This window comes from Glarea lozoyensis, assembly GCF_000409485.1.
Source record: "Glarea lozoyensis ATCC 20868 chromosome Unknown GLAREA4, whole genome shotgun sequence".
Lineage (NCBI taxonomy): Eukaryota > Fungi > Ascomycota > Leotiomycetes > Helotiales > Helotiaceae > Glarea > Glarea lozoyensis.
In genome coordinates this window covers 293,512-318,505 of record NW_007360999.1, presented here as the reverse complement: position 1 = coordinate 318,505, position 24,994 = coordinate 293,512, and the positions used below count along the sequence as shown (strand labels likewise).

Genomic DNA, 24,994 nt, shown 5'->3' with positions numbered 1-24,994 from the left:
TTATCTTCCTTTCAAGCTTGTTCCGATAAAGGACGGTTGCATGATGAGTTGCCACAATCGTGGTTCGAGTTTCCCAAATGGAATCATCTTACAACTAACTCATGGGATTAGCTTGGAAATTGAGTTTGCGCGACCTCAAATGGCTTTTGCACCGCCACAATCACTAGCCACAGATCACCTGGGCAAACGCTGTGGTTGGCGAGTGCAGGTGTGAGGTGAAGCAGAGTTGCAGCATCGCATCTACGTCACTGCCATTGGTCGTCTGTCAACCAACAGTTTGAAACGCACATGAGATCTTGATAGCCGCCCCCCATACGTTAGATGATGCTATTCTTGCTCCAGTTAAGTTGTCGCGTCTCCTTGTCTTCTTCTTAATCTTTCTCTTTTACATATTCACCTCCGCTCACGATATCCCTCATCGTAATTGTGTTGTTTCCCTGTTGCTCACAATCGAACAAACACCCCGCCCCCACCAACCGCATCTCCAAGCAGACACAAATTTGCAGCCAAGGCGCCATGTCTTCAGGTCATAATGTAAGAATTCAATCGCATCCGCCATGAACATATTCAGTCTAACTTCTGTAGGATCCCAAATTGCTCTACGCAATCAACGGCATAAACGCTTACCATATTGAAAATGGCAAAGAGGAATCACTCACTCCAGCGGGCTCCCAAACCTTATCCCTTTTGATGGTGCCAACATCCTCGCCATTTTCCGGCCTTTCTTCCGCAGATCCTTCGTCGTCAAGCCCCGAAGAAGACTTTTACCTTCACCTCCATCTTCCTCCAGCTCTAGATTTACCACTACCTGCGACTACACAAATATATCATCAACCACCAAGCAGCTACCTTATACCACGATGGGATCTAGGTCCAGACAGCGGAGCCTTCACAAGGATAGAGTTTCCAGGAATTGCAAATGGAGGTTCGCAGGAAGATGTCGATACATTTGAAACGATCCTAGCGCAATGTACTGCATTCTTGGAACGTTCGGCTCCACCGCGAAACTCCAGGGCATCCAAATCGAAAGGGGAGAAGGAGAAGGAGAGAAATAGAGATACAGCCATTCCGGCATATGATCCTGGAAATTTCAAACCTGGAGAGGCTTATGTTCCTGGAAGCTCTCAATCGGTCGCTGGTGGTGGTCAAATTGTTTTGGTTGATGAGGAAAATGGAAGTGTTTTGGGGGAACTTGGTGAAGGTTTCCATGTTGTCGAGGATAGTAAAATGAGACCAGGATCAAAAGGTATGCTTGACCTATTTTATACGAACCAGTCTACTCACATTTCTAGATCCAGTAGAAATCACCCTTCCACAAGATGGTTCCCAAAATATTGGTGTTGCACCAGCATCTCAAGAATACCTAGAAATGGCCATGCACCCAGCCTACAAAAACTCTACACTCGTCTCCAAAGCAGCCATGGCATCTCGTCTCGTTGTTACGACCGCAGGCTATGTCTCCAAGACCATGCAATCAGGAGCAGACTCATTCACCCAAAAGACAAAACCAAACGCCAAACCCATGACCTTTACACCCTCCGCTCACGCACGTATTCGTAAAGTCCACACTTTCACCGAAGGTGCAGCTGGATTATCCGCCAAAACTGTCGGACAAGTTGGAAAATATGCACAGAACCTAGGTGCAACTCTTTCGAAGAGAGGCAACGGAAAGGCTCATAAGGGTATCGGTCCGGATGGTCAAGCGGTTGAGGCATACAAACCAGGACTTCTGAACAAAAGTCTCATGGCGTTCTCCACCATCGCAGACGGTATCGATCAAGCAGGCCGCAACCTTCTCAATTCTACATCCACCGCCGCAACCACAGTAGTCGGCCACCGATACGGCGCCGAAGCCGGCGAAGTCTCCAAGAGCGTCGGCGGGGGCTTCAAAAACGTCGGACTCGTCTATATCGACGCCACAGGTGTCTCCCGCAAAGCCATCGTCAAATCCGTCGCCAAAGGCATGGTCGTTGGTAAAGTCCGCGGCGGTGGTGATCTCATTGTTGGTGGTGGTGATGGCGGACAAATCTCACCTCAAGTCTCGAGAACCGGGTCGCCGGGCCCTGAGAATTGGAAACAAAAGGAATCGGCGCAGTCGAGGTTGGCGAATGATCAGTTGAGCATGTCCGGGGGAAGGGATAGTCCGGATGTGGTCGGGTATGGGAGACAGGCGCCGCCTAGTTATACTAGTGGGCCTGGGGAGAGTCTGGAGGGTCAGTTTGTGCCGGATCGGAAGAGGAGGGATGGGTTGTAGATGCCTGATTTGGTGTTTGGGGAAGTCGAGAAAGCGGGTGGTAATCTGGCGGTATTTCTGTTTGATGGATTTCTTAATGGGATGGGGTGGGAAAATCTGTAAGTTATGAGATGCGGTGGTTTTTCTGACTTTTTTCATTTGGGGAGATACCTGGATTTGGGTCGGGGTTAAGAAGCTGCCTAGGACTGCTTTGTCCTTACTATTTCATTAAATGGATATTTCATTGACTTCATGTCCTTATTTCTGCAGTCCTTTGTTTGACTTTTTATTTTCACATTCTTCTTTTCAGGGAAGGTATAAAAACTTACTCACAACACTCTTCATCCCACTTGCCCAAGATGCTTCCCTTGATTCGAAACCTTGCGTCTGCGGGAATCGGCGACATACCTAAACCTCCACCCTCTCATTTCTCGACTGGTGTTATCAACCCCTAAGAAGATTTCTTTTTTCTGTCTAAACGAGAAGCTCTGCAATTTTCAGAACCATTATCACTTGCCTAATTATGGATGTTTCTGCCGTGTGGAAAAGGGTCATTTTCGCCAATCTTTTCTTTTGTCGACAGAAGTCTTTGGCTATCCCTAACATGTGTCAGCTCTTTCAACATACATCCTTTCTTCTCCTTCATTATGGCGGAGCTTAGGCGTTCTATGTGGTTTGGGTCACTCGTTCGTGCTTCTGCGCTGTTGGAAGGGTTGTGCGACATTTAAGTCCGACTAAAGCGTGCGTCTTGATCTTGAGCTTCTCGACTCGACCTAGTGAGTGAGTGGGAAGTATATCTATCCCCTCACCCCATATCTTAAACACCCCCGCTAATACGAATCTCGCAATAGATGCCTGGCAACTCGAAACAAGCCCTCTCGCCATAAAAGGGTTTACCAGTAGATAAGCTATGGAGCTCTAGACTTCTCGTGTAAGATGTGTTGGTATGTGCGTGTTTTTCATGGTGTATTTATGATTGTCGCCTTTTAATATGATGAGCTATCTAGCTTTATATACCTGGCTAATGTAGATAGATCCTAATAGTTACCCGGCTTCGATATCAGCATCAAACCCGCCTGTTTTTGAATGTACTAAGAAATACGCTCGTAGTCTCTGTGTTCTGATATTTTTGATCTAGTAAGTCACGCTTTCGAGTTTTCTGTATCCGTAGGTATATCTCTGCTCTATCCCGTTACAAACACCTCGCTAATACAAATCTCTTAGAGATCTTCACACCGAATCCACCCACCTACACATCTCCCCTAATCATCCACCTCCCTCTCTCCCCTCCTCCCCCTCTTCCTCGCCTTCCCCCTCCCCCTCCCCTCCCCATTAACCCCCCCAACCCACGGCACCAACCCCGCGGTCCCCCCTCTCACCACCGCCAGGATATGACTCCCCGCAACAAAAAACCACATCCCCACCAACACAACCGTCGCGCCGGCACCTACCCCCTGCATCCCCTTACTTCCCAGCTGCTCCGCGATAGCCAGTAGCGCAATCGTCATGCCGGCGTTCGGGAAGATGAACGCCCACCAGTTGAGCGTGAAGCTCATCTTGCGGACGCCGCGCAGGATGGATAGGGTTGAGAGTAGGAAGAAGAAGAAGGCGATGAGGAAGGTGAAGATGGCTGCTAGGAGGCCGAGGGTCGCGGTTATGGCTGCGATGGTGGTGGGGGGGAGGGCGAGGGTTGAGGAGAGGGATTGCGCGAAGTGCGAGTTGGGGAGGAGGTTTTTGGAGGTGCTTCCGAGGGAGGCGAGGGCTGCTGAGGTGTATGCTTTATATGTCGTTAGTATTCAGTATCTCTATATCGTTTTCAGAGATTGGATAAAGGAAATTAGGAGAACTCACCAGCCGGTCCAACAGCAACATACATCCCCGGCCTCCCCCCCTCCTCCGGCAACGTCCCACTAATCAACCTCGCCAGATAAACCGAGTACATCCAAATCGCCAACATCCACCCCAACCCTTGCACCGTCAACCCGGCAATCCAAATCCGCAACCCGGCTTCCTGGGCCTGGCTCGCGACGATGGCGCCCGCCAGATTTCCTGTTACGAGGAAGGGGTACGCGGGGAGGATCCATGCCGGCAGCGCGTCTTGAATGGACAGCGATTCCCGCTCGTAGATGACGTGGTATTGGAAGACGGCGACGAGGATGGCGGCGCCTATGAACACCCAGAATAACACCTCCATTGCCGTTACCAGCCACGGCCCGCTGGAGGGCACGCCGTAGCTCTGTATACAATTCAACAGCAGCGCGACGCTCACCCACCAGGACCCGACAAAGAAGGATTCCGTGGGATGGTGCAGGGAATTCGCGAATGCGCCTGGATGCGTGTAGAAACGGATGAGGATGGCGAAGGTGAGGAGGACGAAGAGGACGAGACCAGTTACGAAGAGGATGGTGCCGAGGGTGAGGAGAGAGGGGAAGGTGAAGGGTTGGTTGGAGAGGAGGACGCTGAGGGAGAGGGTGGACATGGTGAGGGGGAAGTAGTTCCATGTTATGTGGGAGGCGTGGGTGAGGAGGAGGGATTTCGGGGTGGAGGGTCTGTTTTCGTGTTGTCCATCGTTTGGAGAGTTGGAGGTACGGTTGTTGGTGGAGGAGGAGGAGTTCGAATCGTGGATGGTTTCTGTTCGGGAGGAGGAGGGTGATGGGGACATGTTTTGTTCGAGGGGTCTTTCTCTTTTCCCCATTAGTGTTCCCTTTGCAAGTCCACTCAATCCTTTTCCAATCTCTCTTTAATCCCTTATAATATATCCCAAACCGCAAGAATATCCCCTTCAATCCCAATCCCCCAAAATACTATCCAAAAATCCAGTCTCAATCCAATCCAATCCGACCTCAATATCAAATCCAACACACAATAATATCTCTTCCCACTTATCAATTCAAACCAAACAAAATCCCAAAAAGAAAAAGGTCTAATCCAAAAAACCCATCTACCTCCCTCCCCTCCCCTTATACATATTAGAGTCCCCCCCAGAAAATACACTAAACTGACGTCAACTCTCCCCATTAAAAAAAAATTAAACTTTAATCCCCTAACGCGCACACTAAAAACCCACGCCGCGCCGGCACCACACTACCGAAATACCCATTACTCGTGGCATGGGGAAATTTGTTGAAATAACTATGGAGCACAGTTTGTGGCGGCTGGTGAGAAAGAAGACTTAAGTGGTCTGGAAGGGGCTTGGGAGGTCGGATAGAACGGCGTTCGTTTTCAGTACAGGGGTGTGTTACTCCAGTTAAGTACCATCATATTTCAAAGATCTAAATGTTTTCAACACCTTTACCAATCACCCTAATCATCAAGCCGACAAACAACCCCCTTTCCTCCCATACATATCCACCAACTTTTCCATCCAGCATAAAGAATTCATCCATCGTGCCAACCCCCCCCTTCTCCCCCCCCCTAAATCCTTACACCCCCTCCCCATTAGGAGTCTAATCATCAGCACACCTATCTCTCCCATCAAAAACGTAGAACCACGATTCATGAAATTCCGAGGCTAGAGATGATTATGCTTAATCCCGTCGCATGCATGGATTGTCGTGTAAACTCCATTCCCATCACGACCGAAAGCTGTCGGTTTGAGCCTCCATCTGAAGCGAGTTCGAAAAGGGGGTTCGCTTTACATGCCTAGAGAACTGGAATGAAGGATGAAGGAAATCCTGCTGCCGTCTGCCTGATAAGGGAATTAAGACAAGAGCACTTGGTTGCGGCGATACCAAGATGGAGATTTGATTGAAGCCATTAGGAGAGTAAGGTCAGCCCTGCCATCTCTTTTCGATATACTGCAAGAGCGTTGTGATCACATTAGACACCGTAGGCACACCTCACCAATCACTCGACATAGAGCCAGCACAGGTAAACAAAATCCAAGGTTCAATTCCCTGCATTCCACTACCCGTCCCAAAATCAATTCAGACGAATAAATTAAAATACATCGCCACCCCCCAAAAGAACCATGAATGAAGAATCCCGCGTACTTGCCCGACAAGTCGCACCCCAATGCATCCATCCCATCTCGTGTCCGCCCAAGAAATGAAAACCCGTTCCATGCGTCTAAAAATGCAATGAAAACCATCTAATCAAAAAAGAAAGAACATGCAGAACAAACGCCAAATCAAACGCCGCGGATATCCTTGGCACTCGAGCTCTTCGGTGACCAAAACGACGTTGACCATGATTGATTCCCATTTCCTCAAAAACTCCACGCCTCATATGCGATGCAGCGACATATATACAGTTGTTCTTATTATACAAAGTGTGTGTGATGTTGGTGATGTTGTGTGTGATATGTGTCGGGGTTGTGATTCGAAAATGGGGATCTAAATTTGAATCATCGAAAGCTTGCCCAAGCTGAGAACTTTGTCCACCGGTGGAGAGGCACGCTTGATGTTGGCGGAAGTTGTGGTAAGTTTGCTATCGGATTGCATCTTTTCTTGCTTCCGCACTCTAGCCTGCTTTTTCTGGAGCGTTTTTTTGTAGACCTTACGCTCTCGCGCCGACATATTCTTCATCTCCCTTAAAGCTGTTGCCAGTGTCACGGGTTCCGATGGTTCCGATGGTTCCGATGAGGTAGGTTCTTGGCTATCTGATTGCTGGCGTTGTCTCGCAAGCTTCGCCTTTTGGCTTGCTGTGTGAAGAATGATACGTGGCCTTGGAGGAGTTGTGCCTGGTGCTACCGATTGTGCTCGGCTATGAGTGGAAGCTGTATATTCAGAATAGCTATCATCGTCCGAGGTGGCAATAGAGGCAACGTCGCTACTATTTCTGAGCTGCTGGATTGCTGGAATCTCAGGTGAAGGGTGACGCGAATCGTATGCATCAGGTGCAGTCACCTCGACTGATGGTAGAGGTACATATACAAACTCTTTGTTCTGTTGACCAAGAACCCGTTTTTTCGCGTCTCTAGCCCCATCGAAATTCCTTCGTTTATTTCGGCAGGATGAATACTCGTCCTCGCTTTCCTGTTCCCGCTCAAAAAAGCTCGAGTTGCCAGACTCCGAGAGATTACCTGGTGTTCCAGGAGCGCTGCTGTAATATTGCGAGTCGAGAAGCTCGGTAACAGCATTGTCAATGTTTCCTTTATGTTGTTTGATCGATTGACGTATGACAGATTCCTCTACAGGCGTTGGAAGAGAATTTTGAACAACATCAACTTGCCAATTGTGAATGGTATTACCCTCCATACCGGCGTTCATGTCTGCGGGAGCTTCAGGGTCACCGATTGTGATCTCGGGAGGTCCGGTCGATGGGCCTCCGATCTTTCGTACGGTAGAATAGTGCTCGAATTCCTACGAAGATTAGTCAAGACCAACACTGAGCCTGACGGCTGCTTACATGAAGAGCAATGTATAATATAGGTCTCTTCACCCCATCCTCCGCAGCCTTCACCTGGTAAATGAGCGATTGATATGTGAAGACCACCACATTCACGTCGTAGGCTTTGGTGAAGGCTACGAGCTCAGTATTATCCCCATAGCAGCCTGATTGGGACATTCGACGAAGATGGTCCTGCCATGCCGCCTCGATCTGTGCATCCGTAGGTGTCTCTTGTAGGGATTCCGATGCACTCCCTTTATTCTTTCGTTTCGGATTACGTCGTCCAGGTCCTCGTGGATCGACTGGTATGAATGACTTGTAGTTGTCTGGGTTTGCACGCATCTCTTCAATAACTTTGGCGCGGATGGCAAGATTCTCGCCTTCATGACCGTGCATTTGATCGGACAATGCGTTGAAAAGACAATTACCTATAGCAGAACAATGTTACATTAGCCACTGAAGCTTTCGATGTGCCGCGTTGTGTACGAGGCGAGAGTTGGAGGGGTCGCGTGTGCTTACCGTCACCTGTGATTTCCGAGGTCATCAAGCCATTTGCTTCCAATAAGGGGAACTCTTTAGATGCTTTTCTGGGCGCCATGTTGACGACCAAGAATGGATTTTCGATGGGAGGAAGTTTCGACACCAAGAAGGTGCCAGTCAGAAGAAGTTGGGTCTCTTTCCGGCCGGGTGGTGCGGCGGAGTGAGGTGATGACAAGGCGGAGTTTGGAGGTACTTGATTGAGGGAGAGTCGGAGGAAGCTTCACTTTTTCTGGGTGGAACTCTGCGGTCGGGCGACCAGCTCCAAGCACGCGACAGCACGGTGAATTATTATCTAGAAGTCGAAGTATTTGCAAATGAAGGAAAAGGAGCACAGCTTCCTTGAAAAGTTATGTCTGCAAGTTCGGAAAGAGGTTCAGGTGGACAATAGGAAAAAACTATCTTCTTAAGGTACAATAGCTGGCTTCGGTCTGGAACCAAGCAAGCTCCAACGGAATTGTGAGGTCAGGTCTGCGAACGGCGCACGCCAAGAGGAGCCGAAGTGGTGACGGGGAGGAATCGTTAGGGGCTGACTCATCCTTTGGCGTCTGAATCAAAGCGGCGGGATTTTGTTTGCAGCAAACGGTTGATGATTCGAGGGAATAATGATGATGAGCGAGAAAACTTTAATAATATGATTAGTCGGATGTGAAATTAAAGAGGAAAAGAACTTTTAAATATGTCATTTCATTTTGAATAATTGTAACAGGCAATCATTTATCTCTCCACGTACTCCCACTAGGCTCCATCGATTTCTCACTCACAGGCATTCCCCCCCTCGCCGCTTTCACCTCCAACCTCAGCTCTCAGGGGAACAGGACACGACAACCGAAATAGAAAGACCAACACTCAAGCGACCCTCCTCCGCGCTGCAAAGCATGCACTTGTGACGTCTCTGTACATGCCACACCTACATAATTTAGTACCATCTACCTCGACCAGAGGAGACAGTCAGCCCTAAACCCATTCCTATCTAAACCCAGTTCTATCATGATGCTACAGTACTCGGAATGCAATTCGTATTTAACCAAGCGACTTTAAGAATTGCATGTCTTTTTGCATCGAATTCAGGGCGTTTGCTGGAGTTATCACGCTACGTTATGATCTTGTCATATCGCAATAGTGGGCTTGAACCAAGGTATAAGTTTATGGTAGAGTACGAAGAATTTTGACGTTTTTTTTGGTACCTATTTCACTTAGATTAGAACCTTATGCGTCTTTACCTAGACAGTCTTACTGATTTAATCGATTCTCCTAGGCCCTGTTTATTTATCTAAAAAAACGATAATTAGTTATTAAATTATTAGAGTCTACGGTAGAGCTAGTAAGGGTAATTCTTAATCTATTCTTTACACTTCAAGTTGTAAAAACATCTCGAAGCAGGAATAAACAGAAGATTGGACAAAGAGAAATCCAACGTGGGAATTAGTTCACCAAAGAAATCTTCGGCAAGAAATACTTCAATTGCACCCCCGAAAATAGCACATCTGTGCATGTTGTATCTAATTAATTAACTCTTTACGGCAATACGCAGATAGAAGAGAATTAACATCATAAAAGCAGGGATTGAAAGCGTTATCACAAATACACTCCCTCTACGTTAAGAAAAAAATAACAATATATTCGCTACAGCGTGTTTAGCTACGGTACTATAGAGAACCAGAATAGCAGCAAGGCGCTGAGGCTAATTCGGTAAACAGACCGAGAATAGTTCGAGCTTTCGAATATGCAAGAATCGGCTGCAATTCATGAAATGACAGCAGCAATTATTCTTAAGTGTCAATCATGATAAACATACTTATTACTCTAGAACAAGTCTGGAATTGCTAAACTGGCCAAACAAAATTATAACAAGCAAGAATTGATGAACTTTCCTCAATGATATACAAGTAGAAGAAGATGACAAGAACAGTTGTTAGCATTAATTGCACAATACCCTATAGACCTTAGTCTTTATCTCAATAACTATATCCATCTTTCATTATCTGTTCTAAACAACATCGCATATTCATCCTTCCGACATTTCGTAATCGGCAGTAAATGAAATTTCGGCGTCAAAACTCAAACCCCTTTGCCTTGAACCTGTGGTACTCTTCAGAATCCTGATTCAGAGAGGTCATCCAACAAAGCTCGAGTCAGAAAAATTGTCCACATAACGTAGGCTCGCATATACCTTGTGACCCCTGCCCAAAGAGGTGTACATTTGTTCGTTGTGAATTACAGTACTTACGTCAACTACGCAACCCTATTATCATGAAGTATTCGTTACAGCGGGAATCTGTCAAGTCCTCTACAATCTCAAAAGCAATTTCGAAGGAATAACTATGATCGACGTGATGATTGACTCGATCCCTTTACATGGCCGACGCGGAAAGGTAGTTATTAGCAGAAATGCAATCTACTAGTCGATGTATGATACCTTTTTAGGTCTTTAATTCTTCAGTGATTACGACTCGTAGTATCGACATGTATTTCCCCTCTCGAAAAGCGACTCACAAATATGGCTTATGTTTGTCTGGTACCCTATAATTGCGTGTACAGGACAAAACTGTGTAAAATGTTTGGTTGTCGGCTATTCCCTTCTTTTCCCCTGCGAGATATGTTTGTTCATGTAGACGAACATCCTATTCTTCACATTCTTTTGTTTTCAGTGGTATCAAGCGGCATTAACACCGGCAAAAGGAACGATTTTTGTGCTAGAAGACGAAGGGCTACATAATTATGTTTGGGTTGTAGCGTGGATGAGACAAATCCGATGCCATCTTGAAGTTTTGGAAAGTATGTCAGCCTCTATCCTATTTTTCAAAGTCTAGATCTATGTTCTATCAACCTCTATGAGATTTCGCTGCTCTTAATAATAGTAGCGAAAGCATCCCCAAGTTCTGCTAGCGCAACCTAATAACGGTCAGTCCCAGAAAACAAAATAAAGTCGCATCCAACTCACCTTAACAACCTCATCAGCAGAAACCCCTGGAATAGCTCGGTCTCCAACAGCATCCTCCGGAATCACTACATCATAACCACTTTGCATACCCTCACGTGCAGTCGTCGAAACACACACATGTGCCTGGATTGTTACTTAGCCAGAATATCAGACTTGTAGGCAGTTTCTTACCATGTAACCCGTCAGCACAAGTTTCTTCAACCCATAACCCTCCAAAGTCTTATGAAGATCCGTTCCTGTGAAAGCACCAGGAACCTGCTTCTGAATAGTCTAATTCACTTCAGTCGGCACTCATCATTCTATACACAATTAAGCTTACAGGCTCTCCATCCTTCGGTTTCAACTCATCAAACTCCTTAGCAAGATCGCTTCCAGGAGTGAACACAGGTGCTCCGTCAGGAACCTGGTGAAGCACGTGAACGACTTTACCGTTTGCTTTTCGGTACTTGTTTAGTAATGAGCCAATGACTTTTCGCGATTGCTCTACGTTCTTGACGGCGAGTTTACCGTTCGCGTATTCGTTCTGTGCGTCGATGATTACTAGGACGGAATCGCTCGTGGATGCTGAGGAGCGGGGAGCGCCGAGGACGTCATTGCGGAATGAGAAGGCTGACATGATTGAGATCGTTTGGAGAAATTAAAAGAAGATTGATGATTAAATTGATATGATGTCTGAAGAATGTAGTCAATTTCTGTTTCTTTGAATAGTTGGAGCGATATATATATACCTAGGAGAGCAGTACAAAGCGTGGACGAATGTGGCCAAGAGTGGAATATGGTTGCCATAAAGAATGGTTCCAAATCATGGATTAACCAATAGCATACCTCGGTCTGTTTATTTCAAGGCGAGGAACACAAGAGCTCAAGTTCCCCGCACCCTTACGTCTTGCGTTGCGGGGGGCTTTGATCCACTCTTGCCATAACTTTTAAAATGCCGGGTACTTTGAGCCTTGGCGGGCAATTTTACCGATAGCGGTATAGCGTGAAAAGCTGGATGTACCCAAAGGATGATTTCAAATAGTCGCCGTGCGTAGACCTTCGAGTGACAGATGATAGAACTGATCCTGTGCAGAGGATTTCAACTTGGTAAGCATTGTGGTGTTATCACCAACGGAAAGATATTTCTCGGTAAATTACGGTAAGACGATTCTACTTCAGATTATAATTCAAATGAGGTTGAGTGTAGTTGTTCAGAACAGGACAATCCAAAAAAGCTAGGCCGGACTGAACTCTGATGCCTTTCGTGGGTTTATAGTGTAGCAAAACAGTCTACCGCAATCTGAGGACTGTGGTAAAATATCGAAGTGAACGCTCCTGAGAGATAAACACCACCAATCTCATACGGTGTGAGTGGATGGGAGATGCCACATACTCAAGTCATATGAACCTTTTGAGACATCATAATGGCGGATGTGAAACGGATCCTGCCCAAAGAGATATCATAACAAGCATTGCTTAATTACTCCTCGGATTTTGTATTTAGAGAATTAAGAACTTCTGCGATGTCGATATAAAAAGCCGTAGGTTTGGATTCACGGAGCTAAGTGTATTCCTTTGCTCCTGAGTTGATCTACAAACTCGTCGCACCACGAGATTTCTTTCTGGTGACGAGCTGGGTCTGAATCGAACGTTGCGCGTGCAATGCGAAGTGGGAACAGTACCGAAGCTGGTCCGTATAGTTTCATCTCATCTTGCAACTGATATTCCATGCTCTGACATATCTTGGTTGATAACTTAAAGACATAATCCTCATTCATGATTTCGCTAGGAAGAGAGCTCTTCGTCGACAGCAAGGTGTCCGTCCTTCCCGCTCTCAATCTGGCAATTTCGGAGAGACATATTATCTGAAATGTCCACAGGTGCGTGAATGCGTTTGCAAAAAGGATGTTTGGAAACCATAATAACGTGGAAGGTGAGCTACCGTGACTACTAATGGTAGTGCTTGTGGCTGCCTTCGCCCAGTAAGGGTTCCCGAATTCGACTTCTACCTGGGTATTTTCCCACTGAAGAAGAGTACACAACACCTGCTCGAATTCGGCGCATATATCGTCAGTAGTAGGCGACGCCGTATCAAAGTCTGCCTTTTCGAGTAGCGAGGGGATAATAGTAGCATAGCTCAAAAGAGTCTGCATTGGCGAGGCGGTGTTGAATTGAAACGGAATACTGATCCATTCTTGAGAGGCAACAAACGTAGCTTTCCGAGCGATGAAAGCTTCGGTGACCTGATAATTGCACTCAAATAAGTATTCGCCATTTCAAATCATCAATTCAGCCTTACAAGTAGGGGTCTGAAGCCAACGAAGAGTTTATAAGCGGCCCCAGATCTGTGTACATCGGGACCAATAAGTTGCATCAGATCACTGATTCCTTGGATATGTCTCCGCCAGCCATCTGTAGTTGTGGGGAACAGAACCTGCAAAAACCCCAGTCAGCTATCACAGCTTCAAGAGTGACATAGTTAGCAAGAACAAATACCTCTGATAAAGTCAAGCACATGCTTGCAGCAGCAAACCCTACATACTGCGAAGTATGCGAATCAGGAAGTGCCTTTCTCAAGCGAGCGAGGGCAGCAGCATAAGATTCAGTATAATCCGGGTCCAACTCGCCCATTCGATCTTTTTTGATGATGGATTGATATAGAGCCTTAATGGCCAATGGAACAACGTTATCTTTACTCTCTCCATTTGAGACGATTGTAGGAAGTACTTCGACCCAACAGCCGCAGATTCGTGACTGAGAGGTATCAATGCCAGGTGACATGAGCGAGAGTTCTTTCTCTGGAACATAATGCTTTGTAATTAAAGAAATAGATTCGTCGAGGTTTATCAATCGTTGGGGGGGTGTTTTGTGAGTCGGTACCGAAAACTGATGCAGTTTAGGTTCACAGGCAAGGGTTGATGCCACCAACCTTCCTGTACCTTGGCTGGCTTTTGCAGAATATGAGGTCTCCAAGGATTGTTGCTTGTACGGGATAAACGTGATATCATTCTGATATCCAGGACATTCTCGCCCACGAAGCGAACACTGCGTGCAAGCAGGCTCTTTCCCATCACACTAAGCAATTTTTAGATATAGAAATGACAGACTGAGTACTAAATAGGGAATAATTCCCGCCAAGGAATCGATGCTAGGAACATACCCCTAACTTCCTAGTCCGGCATTCATTGCAGACTGTTTTCCGTTTTACCTTCATAACTTCTTCCTTTGTATATCCGTACTTCCACCCATGACACCCGACGCTGTTGGCCGAGATATTTCGGTTTGTAAGACCACGTCCCCTGTTGCTTCCCAGTCACATAATCATACGGGTCGAAGGTAAGCAGATCGACCTAGTAGGCAGCCCGTTTCTCCTCAAGTTATTTTGCCGTGGAGTACCGCAAAATCGTAAATGTCAGTCGAGGACATGGTAAGAATCATGAAGGTAGATAGGATAGCCGGGAGAAATATGGGTATCTGGTGTGGCGGGCCTAAAGGTACCTATTGGGAATTGTAGTGGCGTCGTCATGCCAACGTGCTTGCAGACGGCGGGGTGGGAGCCTTGGCGGATTTTGACACCAAATGCGGCTAGGCTATGATGCTGATCCATCCCTTCGCTTAGCAACATCACCAACCTCGGATGTTTCAACACCGTGGACTTTACAATGTAAATTTACAGTTGCTGTATTCCGAAGTCGAATTACTAAGTGGCTATCTCAGAGTACTGGTACCTAATATTGCCCGCCGCTCCACCAACTGTTATTCACCAACACTTATTTTCAAGATGACCACAGCAAAGCAATAGAACTCAACCACGGTGCAACCCAGAGGCATCCCAATCCAGCAAACAACTTGACTTTGTAGTAGGTATAACCAATAACCGTTCCAGTCACCGTAATCCCCCAAAGAACCAATTTATCTTCCATATTCCTAGGCCCACCAGACTTTGCCCATTTATAGTTCAGCGTCGCTACATCCGAGTCAGAATGAAACATGGCGAAGTGCATAATCGACTTACCAATGACGAACAACATTCCCATAGAATGGTGCCAGGTAGTCATTGCAACGGATTTGCCTCGTGCTAGATCCGGAGTAGGAGGGATAGCTGCAATGGACTTGGAAACATGATTCTGACCGACGAGGAAGTGTTTCGGAATGGTCGCAAGATTGATAATTGCAGACGCGTAATACAGAGTTGAAGGAGTGAGAGACATGTTTGTAAGCCGTCGGATATCCAGATATCTGATTACGAATTTGAAGTTGAGAGTGGACGTTTCTCCGGCATCAAAGATGCGTCCGTGGATCTTTATAACCAATCTTAGCGGCGATGAGATAATCAATTTCTAGACCCCTAGTACTACTAGTGGCATCATGCCAAAAGGTATCCCGCTGTGGTACCGCACTATTCTAGTTCGACATGGATCTTAATCAATCTCGAATTCTAAGCGGGAAGGTAAGCGGAAACATTATCGGAAACATTATCGGAAACATTTTTCAACTGACTTAGCTTGGAGAACAATGTGTGGATCGAGTTTGAAGACATAAGAAGTATTTATGCTCCTGTGGTCTGGTGTACTTGTTGAAAGCATCGAGCAGTCTACATATTTGAAGCACCGTCGCAAATCAGCAATACACCCAACCGTCTTTTAATCAGATACTAACTGTAGCTCATACATTACCTTACAATATAGACTTTCTCGCTCACACACAAGATGGCATCTCCAAATAACAAAAACACCATCACCATCACCCACATCACAGCCGCAACAACAATCCTCAACATAAACGGCATAAATTTCCTCACAGACCCAGTATTCTGCCCCGCATCAACCTACGACGGCTCACATGTCTTCCAAAAGATGCCCGAAGCCATAACATCGCAAATGGGAGGCCAGATACCTCCTCCACCTCATCTCATCTCCTTAGAAGGCCCAGCATTACAACTTCAAGATCTACCACCCATTGACGCCATCCTTCTAAGCCACGAAGATCACGCAGATAATCTCGACCCAGAAGGTCGCAAACTGCTCGATGGCCGTAGAGTCTTCACCACCAGTGACGGAGCTAAGAATCTAGCTCCTAGACCTGGTGTCGTAGCTTTGAAACCCTGGGAGACAATCGAAGCAGTTATCGGAGGCACGACATTCAAAATGACAGGAACACCCTGTCAACACATCCCCGGCGGGGAAGTCACAGGTTTCGTGCTCGAAACAGAATCATTCGGCGTCAATTCTTCGGGCCTTCCGAATGCGATTTGGATTTCGGGCGATACTGTGTATCTCGACGAACTAGTTGAGATTGGGAAGAAATGGCATATCCAAGTTGCTCAAGTGCATTTGGGGAAGGCTGTTGTGCCTATGCCGTCTGGGCCCGTGCAGATGAGTATGGATGGGAGGTCGGCGATTGATTTGGTAGAGAAGATTGGGGCGGATGTGATGGTGCCGGTGCATTTTGAAAGTTGGGAGCATTTTACGGAGGGTGGGGAGGATTTAGCGGCAATCGTAAAGGAGAGAGAATTTGGAGATAGAGTGCGATGGTTGACTCCTGGTGTTGCGAAGGTTGTTGCTGAATTCTAGTTCGTCGTATAGAATAGTAGTGGTATTTTTCATTCTCCTTAGCGCGGGTGTTGGTATCCAGCTACCGAGACGACAGTGTCTATTTATTTTTTGTACCACAAGTAAGAAAGCAATTAACCGGGAAAAAAGAAGAACTCTGGGAGAGCTCAAAAAAGATCCGACCAAGTCCAAATTGTGCTCATGTTTGTAACATTATATCATTATGTAGTATGTTTGAAAAAAAGCTTGTGAAGCATTAATTTTTGGAAAGACTTGCCCTCAGCGTCTCGTCCTAACGAATGTAAAGACAACAGCCACAGAAAGCCCCGGAGTGACGAGTCCCGAATCCATCACCAAACATTCCATCAACTTCCTCTAGCAGTGAACATCCCCAGAGTCAAAAGTCCAATAACTTGCAAAAGTGTTTGGAATTCCAGCCAATCCTTGATGTGACGCTGGTTGTTGCCAATTCAGCTGCTCCGGTTGAATCCAGAAAGCCGTCTCGTAGTCCCTGACCAATACTTGGCCATTAATCCCATTGACCTCGACATTCGTGTAGGGCTTAGTGCAGTTCGCGCCGGACCATGGTCCACTGAAAGAAGAGTTTGTGGGGACCCCGCCAGGAATAAAGTCGGGTTGGAATGGATTTGACTCCTCGCCAGAACCGAAACCGCTGTGACCGTCACATACTCTCTCGGTACCTAATTCGAGAAAGATACTTGGGAGGTATGTCGTACTTTGAGTTGCTGTGTTTGTGTGTTGCGCAATTTGGCCATGAACTCGGTAGCATGCAAGTGTGAAAGGCAACGCCGAGGCCAGAGCGAGGAAGTTGGAGAAGCGCATTTTACTGATAGGTACTGAAATCGAAGGTTACAAGTTTGAGGTGTAATTATTTGATCTTTGGAAAGTCGACGAGGAGATTTGGATGAGACTGGATTGAGAGACAAGCTGCAATGTAGATTCTTGAGTCTCGGCCATCAGCAACTACTTATACTCTTTCACCTCCTGGTACAAGCACTAGCTCTTATTACATCGCCGTCATACCCGTTAGACAAACAAGGTAGATTTGACCATAAGAAGCTCGTATCTGTACTAGAAAATCACAATTATGTCAGATCGCATGGATCCTGATAGGTGCAATCGGCTTACTGCTTTGTGCGACTCCTTAAGCGGGGCAGATGAGTGCCCGACGAGAGGCGGCCATTGGCTACATAATTAGAGTACCTGGCCTAGCGGTAGATCATCATTTGATATTTTAAAATCTGACAACAACCTCCACGAGTCGGGTTTAAGAAGAGCCGGCAAAATAGGCAGAATAGGGCTAGAGTAACAAACGGGTATATAGCGCTGTGAAGGGAACTAAAGCGACACCTTGAAGTGTAACTCTCTTCGAGGAGATTGACCCAGAAACGAAGTTTTATGCGTCTCTCAGGAATAAAAACTCGCAGGTCTTCGCAAAAGAACGCCGGAGTTATACATTGGATTGGAAATGATAGCACTAGGAGATGTGATGTGGATGAGAGGCGAATAAAAGGAGGAAATTTTGTGGAGAGCTCTTTCCTTAGTTTGTCCACTCGTGACTTCGAGGTTCTTATAGCTAGAGGGATCTAACACTCAAACCAGTAGTAAAAGTTCCGATTTCTAGAAGAACTTGCTAAGCATAAGAAACGAGTCGCAGAAGGGAAGCAAAGCGGCATGGCCATAGCCAGTGCTCATTACACATCCAGTTTAAGAGCATCTGTGGTGACCCGCAAACGGAATGTTATGGAAGTACTCAAGGGACAAGATATTGATATTGAAGTTTGTTTGTGATGTCTCCCGTCCGAGGGAAGTTGGTGTTGGTTAGCAAAAGAAGGGGAAATCGTGGGGTCGAATACACGTGACCTCGGCTCGGCCTCTTTCCCCTGCAAACCCGGCATGTCCAGATGCCTCGGCAACTGTAAGCTACATTGGATTTCCTCCGCCACGAGCACTTCAAAAGAAGCAACAACCCAACTACCATCAAGCAAACCAGAAATCTCTACTTTTCTTCTCAAATTTAGCAGATTTACTACACATTCACAATGACGGAAAGACTCAGCTCAATATTGAAGCACCTGACACCAGGTTCATCGGGGTTGTCTTCAATGTAAACACCCCCTCACATATTCTCTCAGCACATGCTAATAGTAGTCGAATAGCACTTCGAAGAACGCAGATGATGTCGTTATTACACTCGCGATCCGAACGCCGCTGGCCAAGGGGTTTAAGGGAGGATTTAAGGATACACAGCTTGATTTCCTTGTCTACTCGCTATTGACCAAGGTCATTGAAAAGTCAAGGATTGATCCTCAGATGGTGGAAGATATCTGCTGTGGAAATGTATGTGTTTGCGAACGCTTTTTTGGGTATAAATTTAACACCTTGCCACAGGTCAGCGAAGGAAAAGCTGCATATCTTGTTCGTGCCGCAGCACTCGCTGCCGGGTTCCCAAATACCACAGCCGCCTCTACCGTAAACCGATTCTGCTCCTCCGGGCTCAAGGCCACACAAGATATCGCAAACCAGATTGCGTCAGGCAGTATTGATATTGGTGTTGCCATGGGAGCTGAGATGATGTCTGTTGGTGGTGATCGTCTGGAACGACCATTCCATCCGGAAATTCTCAAGAACCAAGAGGCGGCAGACTGTATGCAGCCTATGGGACAAACATCCGAAAACGTTGGACATGACTATCACATTAGCCGAGAGATGCAAGATAGATATGCCGCTGAGAGTTACCAGCGTGCGGAACGGGCACAGAAGGCGGGCTGGTTTGACGATGAGATTGTGCCAATCTCTACCCAAGTCAAGGATCCCAAGACTGGAGAGGTCAAGGACGTTGTTTTGACAAAGGATGAGGGTCCAAGATACGGTACTACTTTTGAGTCTCTCAGCAAGATTCGACCTGCCTTCCCAGACTATGGCGACAAGTCTACTGGTGGAAACTCATCGCAAGTCACTGATGGTGGTAAGTATGCTTTTCCCTCTACACTTTCATTTACTAATCCTCCTATAGCTGCCGCTGTTCTTCTTATGCGACGATCAAAGGCCATTGAGCTTGGCCAGCCAATATTAGCGAAATACGTCGGTTCTACAGTCGCCGGTCTTGCCCCAAGAATTATGGGCATTGGACCATCTATCGCCATTCCTAAATTACTTACCAAATTCAACTTGACCCTCGACGACATTGATGTTGTCGAGCTGAACGAGGCATTTGCCTCTATGGCCGTATACTGCAAAGACACTCTCAAGATTCCACACGAAAAGATGAACATCCGTGGTGGTGCTATCGCCTTGGGACATCCTCTTGGTGCTACTGGTACTAGGCAGATCGTTACTGGTCTTAGCGAATGTAGGAGGCAGAAGAAGAAGGTCTTGTTGACGAGTATGTGTATTGGTACAGGACAGGGTATGGCTGGCTTGTTTGTTAACGAGCAATTGTAAAGATTGAGGTTTGAATATTACTGCTGTGGCAACGGCGTTAGCATACAAAATGCATTGATTATGGAACAAAATGCTATCGACTTGCTCTCGACTTGAACTGCGTGAACAGTCTCAACCTGGGTTTCCTTATCACAGTTACACAAAGGCGACATCAAAACAAGAATCCCAAGGCTTCAAAATCGATAGTATCCACATCAATTTAATGACCTGCATAGAGTTGATCCATATTTGGACTGGCCCAAGGCTTGCCGAGTATTAGCCCAAGCCCAAAGGCAACGTCCGAAAAAGCCGCTTTTGCGACGCTCACCCCTTTCCGATACTGTGCATTTTCTTATCTACGAGTCAATAAAGTGAGAACAAACGATTTAAGTGCTAGAAAATCGAATCCAAAACCACAGGATAACAATGTTAAAACTGCGTTTATCAAAATCAAAATGACATCACAAGTCAGCACTTTCTTATCCCTATCGTAGATCCCAACTCCCAGAGATTGTTGAGGATCCCAAATCTTAGACATCGCCATCCGAGCGCAGCGCCTCAGCCGTTCAGAGCCCCTGCCATGCCGCACTCCCTTCGACACTAAACCCCTTCGAGCACCCACATCAATATTCCGAGTCGACGGTGCCAAACGGAATCTTTCTCTTCCAAGCAAAGATGGAGACAGCCGCTACAGGACCGAAACCATCGAAGGTAGTGCAGGACGCGCTTGGTAAGTATGGCTTTTCTCAGCTAGGAGCTTACTCTTTTGACTTTCTCTCTCTCTCTTTTCTCCCTCTTTGATATTCGTTCAAAGTGGTTTTCTGGGTTCTTCACATTCGTTGGTTGTATCTTGATCGCGCTGATCATTGTGTTTCGTTCGTTGCCTTGTTTTATACTTGTTTTTAATCCCCGAAAATTCTATCTTTACGAGGTCGCTGCACTACGAATATTACTTGGTTGGAAGATACACGGCTCATCAAGGGAAGAGTCAATTCGATAATACGAGGTTCGAAAATTCGGATCGAAATCTTACGAACGAGTTCAACAACACTTCTATCAAGACACTCCCTTATCTCAAAACAATCAAGCGAAAATGCGTCTCTCAACCTCAGCCTTACTACTTGCGTCTCTTGCAACAGCACAAGATTTAACCTACCGCGACTCCTCCAAACGAGGCCTCGTCTTCGTTCCCTCAAAAAAGGGTCATGTCGCCGATAACCAGATCTGGGTCGAGGCCGGTTCAGACCTGTCATGGTATTACAACTACGAGCCCACGCCATCCGCAACCTACTCGAACCGAACGCAAGAAGAATTCGAATTCGTCCCCATGCTCTGGTCTGCAGCAACCACCAATTTCGCCGATACCGTCAGGAACCTGATTTCTGGCGGACGAAACATCACACATGTCATGGGATTCAATGAACCGGATGGAGAATCTTCGACTGGAGGAAGTGGAATGAGTCCAGATTCTGCGGCTGCGAGTTGGATCTCGCAAATTGAGCCGTTGAGGAAATTGGGCATCAAAGCGGGCGCACCGGCTGTTACTGGGAGTCAGCGAGGTCTGGAGTGGTTGGTGAATTTCTTCAGTGCTTGTCAGGATGCCGGAACCAACTGTACTGCCGATTTCTTCCCTACACATTGGTACGGTGATTTCGGAGGTCTCGCAAGTCATATGGGCCAGATATCTGCAGCGTAAGTGCCCTTACCTGGCTCCAATCGCATGATCTAACACTTCCTAGATACCCAAATAAAACCATGTGGATCACTGAATACGCAATGTCCAACGCCGACCTCGAGCCCACCCAAGAATTCTTTAATATGTCCGCTGACTACTTTGACCGTCTCGATTCTGTCGAGCGATACTCGTATTTCGGTTCTTTCCGCTCAGACGTCTCGAATGTCGGTCCTAACGCGGCGATGTTAGATAATAAGGGACGATTGACAGATATTGGATCTTGGTACTTGGGACAGGCTGCTACGGGCAATGTCCCCAAGGGCGCGGCTTCTAGGTTGACTGGTTCGGGTGGTGCGGTCATGGCTGCGTTGGTGGTTGCTGGGTTCTTGATGATTTGAGAGACTAGTGATGTGAAGAGGATATAATGGTTTCGGGCTTTCGGAGTATATAGATGGATAATATGGCGTTTGATAGACTATTTGTTTGGATTGAAACTGCACATACGGGTTGGTAGTCTGTTAACAGGTGGATCAAGGAGGATTTCGGTAATTGATAATTTTCCTCTTAGCCCCCTTTGAGGTTCAATGCGCTTTGTTCATTGTTGCACTATACGCACGACTTAGGGAAATACGCGTCGGATGTGCTGCTACAAGTGCTACATCGTGCCTTTGTCCACATGGTAAACTGCTTTCACGCTTTCACTTGCCTCATTAGGGGTTTGTGTTTGGACGACACAAACACAAGAAAGTTACGATAATAAAGGGCAATATTCAAGATGAATGAGACGACCATACCATTGAGCAAGCGCAATCCAGGTATAATACCCCCGCGATATGGAACTTCGTCGGTAGAAAAGATATGTCTGAGACGTGGCAAGAAGCCGAAGTATAAAGCTGCTTCCTCTCTTGCTCAAGTTCTGGTTCTTAGTTTCACGCAGCTGTCTTCGGTACTGGGTTAGTTGAAACTGCTTTTCCTCCGTAATTGGTTACTGATATTTGTGCATTCAATAGCTAAATTTCGCTGCACGTTTGCAAAATGGACTCTTACTCCGGTATTGACATGAAATTGCTTGAACATACCGATGGGTCTGGTCTGCCATGTTTACCACCGCATCCTCGCCCGTCATACCCAGATGAAGTGATGGATGGTCGAACCCTTACTTCGAACGCGCGACTTCTTAAACTGCCACAGGAGGTATTGACCCAGATCATTGGCGACATCGACACGTTTGCCGACCTTAGGAAATTCGCTCTTTCCAGTAAGGACTGTTGTCAGGTTGCTCGATCTCGCCTGTTCTGCGGCGTCTATCCAAAGTGTAATAGAGCGAGATACAAGTTAACATCTTTGATGAGCCAAGAGGCCAAGCTGCGAAAAGACCACCAGCCTTATCCGTCTATAGGCCCATGCGTTCGACACATTAAGTTCAGGGTAGACGAAAATATGAATTGGCTCTGGCTTTGTCCAAAGAATCAGCAGGGCTGGCGCTCTGACTCAGGATCAATATTGATTCAAGACCGTGTCGAAGGGTTCCCAGAGGTAAGAGAAGAGCTTGAAAGGGAGTTTCAGTCCCTACTACGCGACCCCACCAATCTACCTAACCTACGTAGCTTTTTTCCCCTCGGAATTTATCAAGCTAATCCAATCAAGACCATATCTCATTTGATGTTATCACCAACCCTCCGGACAATTGGCCTGAGCTATTTACACTATATCATCAGGCGTGAGTTACTGCCTACCGAGAAAAGGCTCAGGCCGTCTAAAATCAAGCTTCAACTGCAAAACCTCTACATTTCTAATTGTTCTTTTACCTACAAGAGACGGGTAAGAGGAAAGGATGAGCCGAAACCTCACAATCTTGCTAGCAACTATCTTGAACCAATAGTCAAACAACTCATCGACGCTGCATCTCCCAAACTTGAAACATTTTACTGGGATATGAGTATATCTGCACGGAACACTTATGGCACAGAGCATGCAAGATGCTCTCTTGTCGAAAAGGAGCCGAGGCCAAACTTCGAGCAGCTTCGTAGACTGTTTCTGAAAGTAGCCTTCGAGGATGATGGGACATGGGAATGTCTCTTAGATTCGCCAGGACTCCGCGATCTCGGCGTTCACGTCTTTCTGAATGACGATATATGGGCTAAGAGCCTTGAAAAGGCTGGACGTATGGAGAAGTTGAGAAGCTTCGAATGGTCTAGTAAAAAGGATTATTTGTACACGGGCAATCAAGCCCCACGACCCGGCATACCAGTCGATTTCTTGAAATCCAATGATCAGATCACCAGGTTGAGTCTGGTAGCAGAGAAATCAATGGTTGCGAATGTCAACGACGTACTAGGCCTCGACGTCCTTCCATTACTAGCGCAGTCCTTTCGCAACCTAACCTCACTCCGTATTTGGTGCGATGGATGGACTATGCCTCTCGATCATCTCCAATACATCAGCCAACTCAAGCAGCTCGAAAAACTCAGCCTCGGTGTCGACAGACGCGCACAGTACTGGTTCATCTGCCACCCTGAAATATTGTTTTCCCTACGACCACTACGATATCTCAAAGCGATCGCATTCCATCGGGATATATACCCACGTCTATCCGAAGACTATGACCCTGCGTCGAACCCATATCGTCACTTTGTGAGCCCCTACTCCTACTACGATGATAAAATGGTAAACCAAAATCCGGAGCCCCTTGTTTGGGATTCGAGCATAACACGGCAAGAGGTGGCTAATCATCAGTCACTATGGTGGGACATCCACAGACAGCGCATGAAAAGTTACGCCGACGAGTATCTAGAGGCATTGCCAGTCTTGCAATGGATGTACCTGGGACAGTGCTATTATGAGTGTGATCGAAGCGTGCCCGAAAGCAAAAAGTTTGTGCTTCGTGATCCTCCAGGACCACATGATTTCAGTTACGGCTTGGATGCTTTGATTGGGTGGAGAGAGCGGTGTTAGATCACGGTCTTTGATTTTTGTTTCTTTTACTTGGGGGTTGAAGTATAGTAGGTTTCTTGGAATTTTAGTGTGTTGGATGGGATGAATGTATGCTTGTCAGTTGTGTTGGTAGTGGTAAAGTACAATTCATTTTCGAGACAAGATTTTGAGCTCCTACGACTTGTTTCATTCAAACAATCCACGCTCATTTTCTCATTTCATCTACACAACATCAATATGGATTCAGACCCGCACGCACATTAGATTAGATGTTGGATGCTTCCCGCGGCGGACACAATGGATGCCTAATATCCACCCAACACCACATCGAGCATTATTTCTATGATTTTCGGTAAATGAGACTG

The 24,994-nt window shown here is 46.6% G+C and overlaps 11 protein-coding genes across 11 annotated transcripts; 5 read left to right on the top strand and 6 right to left on the bottom strand.

Moving 5' to 3' along the window:
• Positions 1–516: 516 nt before the first annotated feature.
• GLAREA_09462 (uncharacterized protein) lies at positions 517–2,254 on the top strand (the record flags this gene model as incomplete). The annotated part of the gene is made up of 3 exons (XM_008086059.1): positions 517–534; positions 586–1,246; positions 1,293–2,254. 3 exons carry the CDS (start codon positions 517–519, stop codon positions 2,252–2,254), a joined length of 1,641 nt encoding a protein of 546 aa, XP_008084250.1.
• Positions 2,255–3,495: 1,241 nt separating this feature from the next.
• On the bottom strand, positions 3,496–4,895 carry GLAREA_09461 (malic acid transport protein; the record flags this gene model as incomplete). The annotated part of the gene is made up of 2 exons (XM_008086058.1): positions 3,496–4,010; positions 4,085–4,895. 2 exons carry the CDS (start codon positions 4,893–4,895, stop codon positions 3,496–3,498), a joined length of 1,326 nt encoding a protein of 441 aa, XP_008084249.1.
• Positions 4,896–6,567: 1,672 nt separating this feature from the next.
• Positions 6,568–8,162, bottom strand: GLAREA_09460 (Cysteine proteinase; the record flags this gene model as incomplete). The annotated part of the gene is made up of 3 exons (XM_008086057.1): positions 6,568–7,536; positions 7,583–7,992; positions 8,084–8,162. 3 exons carry the CDS (start codon positions 8,160–8,162, stop codon positions 6,568–6,570), a joined length of 1,458 nt encoding a protein of 485 aa, XP_008084248.1.
• A 2,771-nt stretch (positions 8,163–10,933) lies between these two features.
• GLAREA_09459 (Isochorismatase-like hydrolase) lies at positions 10,934–11,661 on the bottom strand (the record flags this gene model as incomplete). The annotated part of the gene is made up of 4 exons (XM_008086056.1): positions 10,934–10,996; positions 11,046–11,168; positions 11,217–11,315; positions 11,365–11,661. The coding sequence occupies 4 exons, from the start codon at positions 11,659–11,661 to the stop codon at positions 10,934–10,936; spliced, it is 582 nt and encodes a 193-aa protein (XP_008084247.1).
• Positions 11,662–12,577: 916 nt separating this feature from the next.
• GLAREA_09458 (uncharacterized protein) lies at positions 12,578–13,805 on the bottom strand (the record flags this gene model as incomplete). The annotated part of the gene is made up of 3 exons (XM_008086055.1): positions 12,578–13,267; positions 13,324–13,458; positions 13,521–13,805. The coding sequence occupies 3 exons, from the start codon at positions 13,803–13,805 to the stop codon at positions 12,578–12,580; spliced, it is 1,110 nt and encodes a 369-aa protein (XP_008084246.1).
• Positions 13,806–14,800: 995 nt separating this feature from the next.
• Positions 14,801–15,235, bottom strand: GLAREA_09457 (uncharacterized protein; the record flags this gene model as incomplete). The annotated part of the gene is made up of 2 exons (XM_008086054.1): positions 14,801–14,991; positions 15,040–15,235. 2 exons carry the CDS (start codon positions 15,233–15,235, stop codon positions 14,801–14,803), a joined length of 387 nt encoding a protein of 128 aa, XP_008084245.1.
• A 498-nt stretch (positions 15,236–15,733) lies between these two features.
• Positions 15,734–16,597, top strand: GLAREA_09456 (Metallo-hydrolase/oxidoreductase; the record flags this gene model as incomplete). Its single annotated transcript, XM_008086053.1, has 1 exon — positions 15,734–16,597. The coding sequence occupies one exon, from the start codon at positions 15,734–15,736 to the stop codon at positions 16,595–16,597; it is 864 nt and encodes a 287-aa protein (XP_008084244.1).
• A 354-nt stretch (positions 16,598–16,951) lies between these two features.
• GLAREA_09455 (uncharacterized protein) lies at positions 16,952–17,419 on the bottom strand (the record flags this gene model as incomplete). The annotated part of the gene is made up of 1 exon (XM_008086052.1): positions 16,952–17,419. One exon carries the CDS (start codon positions 17,417–17,419, stop codon positions 16,952–16,954), a length of 468 nt encoding a protein of 155 aa, XP_008084243.1.
• A 1,220-nt stretch (positions 17,420–18,639) lies between these two features.
• On the top strand, positions 18,640–20,041 carry GLAREA_09454 (Thiolase-like protein; the record flags this gene model as incomplete). The annotated part of the gene is made up of 4 exons (XM_008086051.1): positions 18,640–18,704; positions 18,757–18,937; positions 18,989–19,565; positions 19,614–20,041. 4 exons carry the CDS (start codon positions 18,640–18,642, stop codon positions 20,039–20,041), a joined length of 1,251 nt encoding a protein of 416 aa, XP_008084242.1.
• Positions 20,042–21,113: 1,072 nt separating this feature from the next.
• GLAREA_09453 ((Trans)glycosidase) lies at positions 21,114–22,093 on the top strand (the record flags this gene model as incomplete). The annotated part of the gene is made up of 2 exons (XM_008086050.1): positions 21,114–21,712; positions 21,760–22,093. 2 exons carry the CDS (start codon positions 21,114–21,116, stop codon positions 22,091–22,093), a joined length of 933 nt encoding a protein of 310 aa, XP_008084241.1.
• Positions 22,094–22,730: 637 nt separating this feature from the next.
• Positions 22,731–24,650, top strand: GLAREA_09452 (uncharacterized protein; the record flags this gene model as incomplete). Its single annotated transcript, XM_008086049.1, has 2 exons — positions 22,731–23,231; positions 23,343–24,650. The coding sequence occupies 2 exons, from the start codon at positions 22,731–22,733 to the stop codon at positions 24,648–24,650; spliced, it is 1,809 nt and encodes a 602-aa protein (XP_008084240.1).
• Positions 24,651–24,994: the final 344 nt, after the last annotated feature.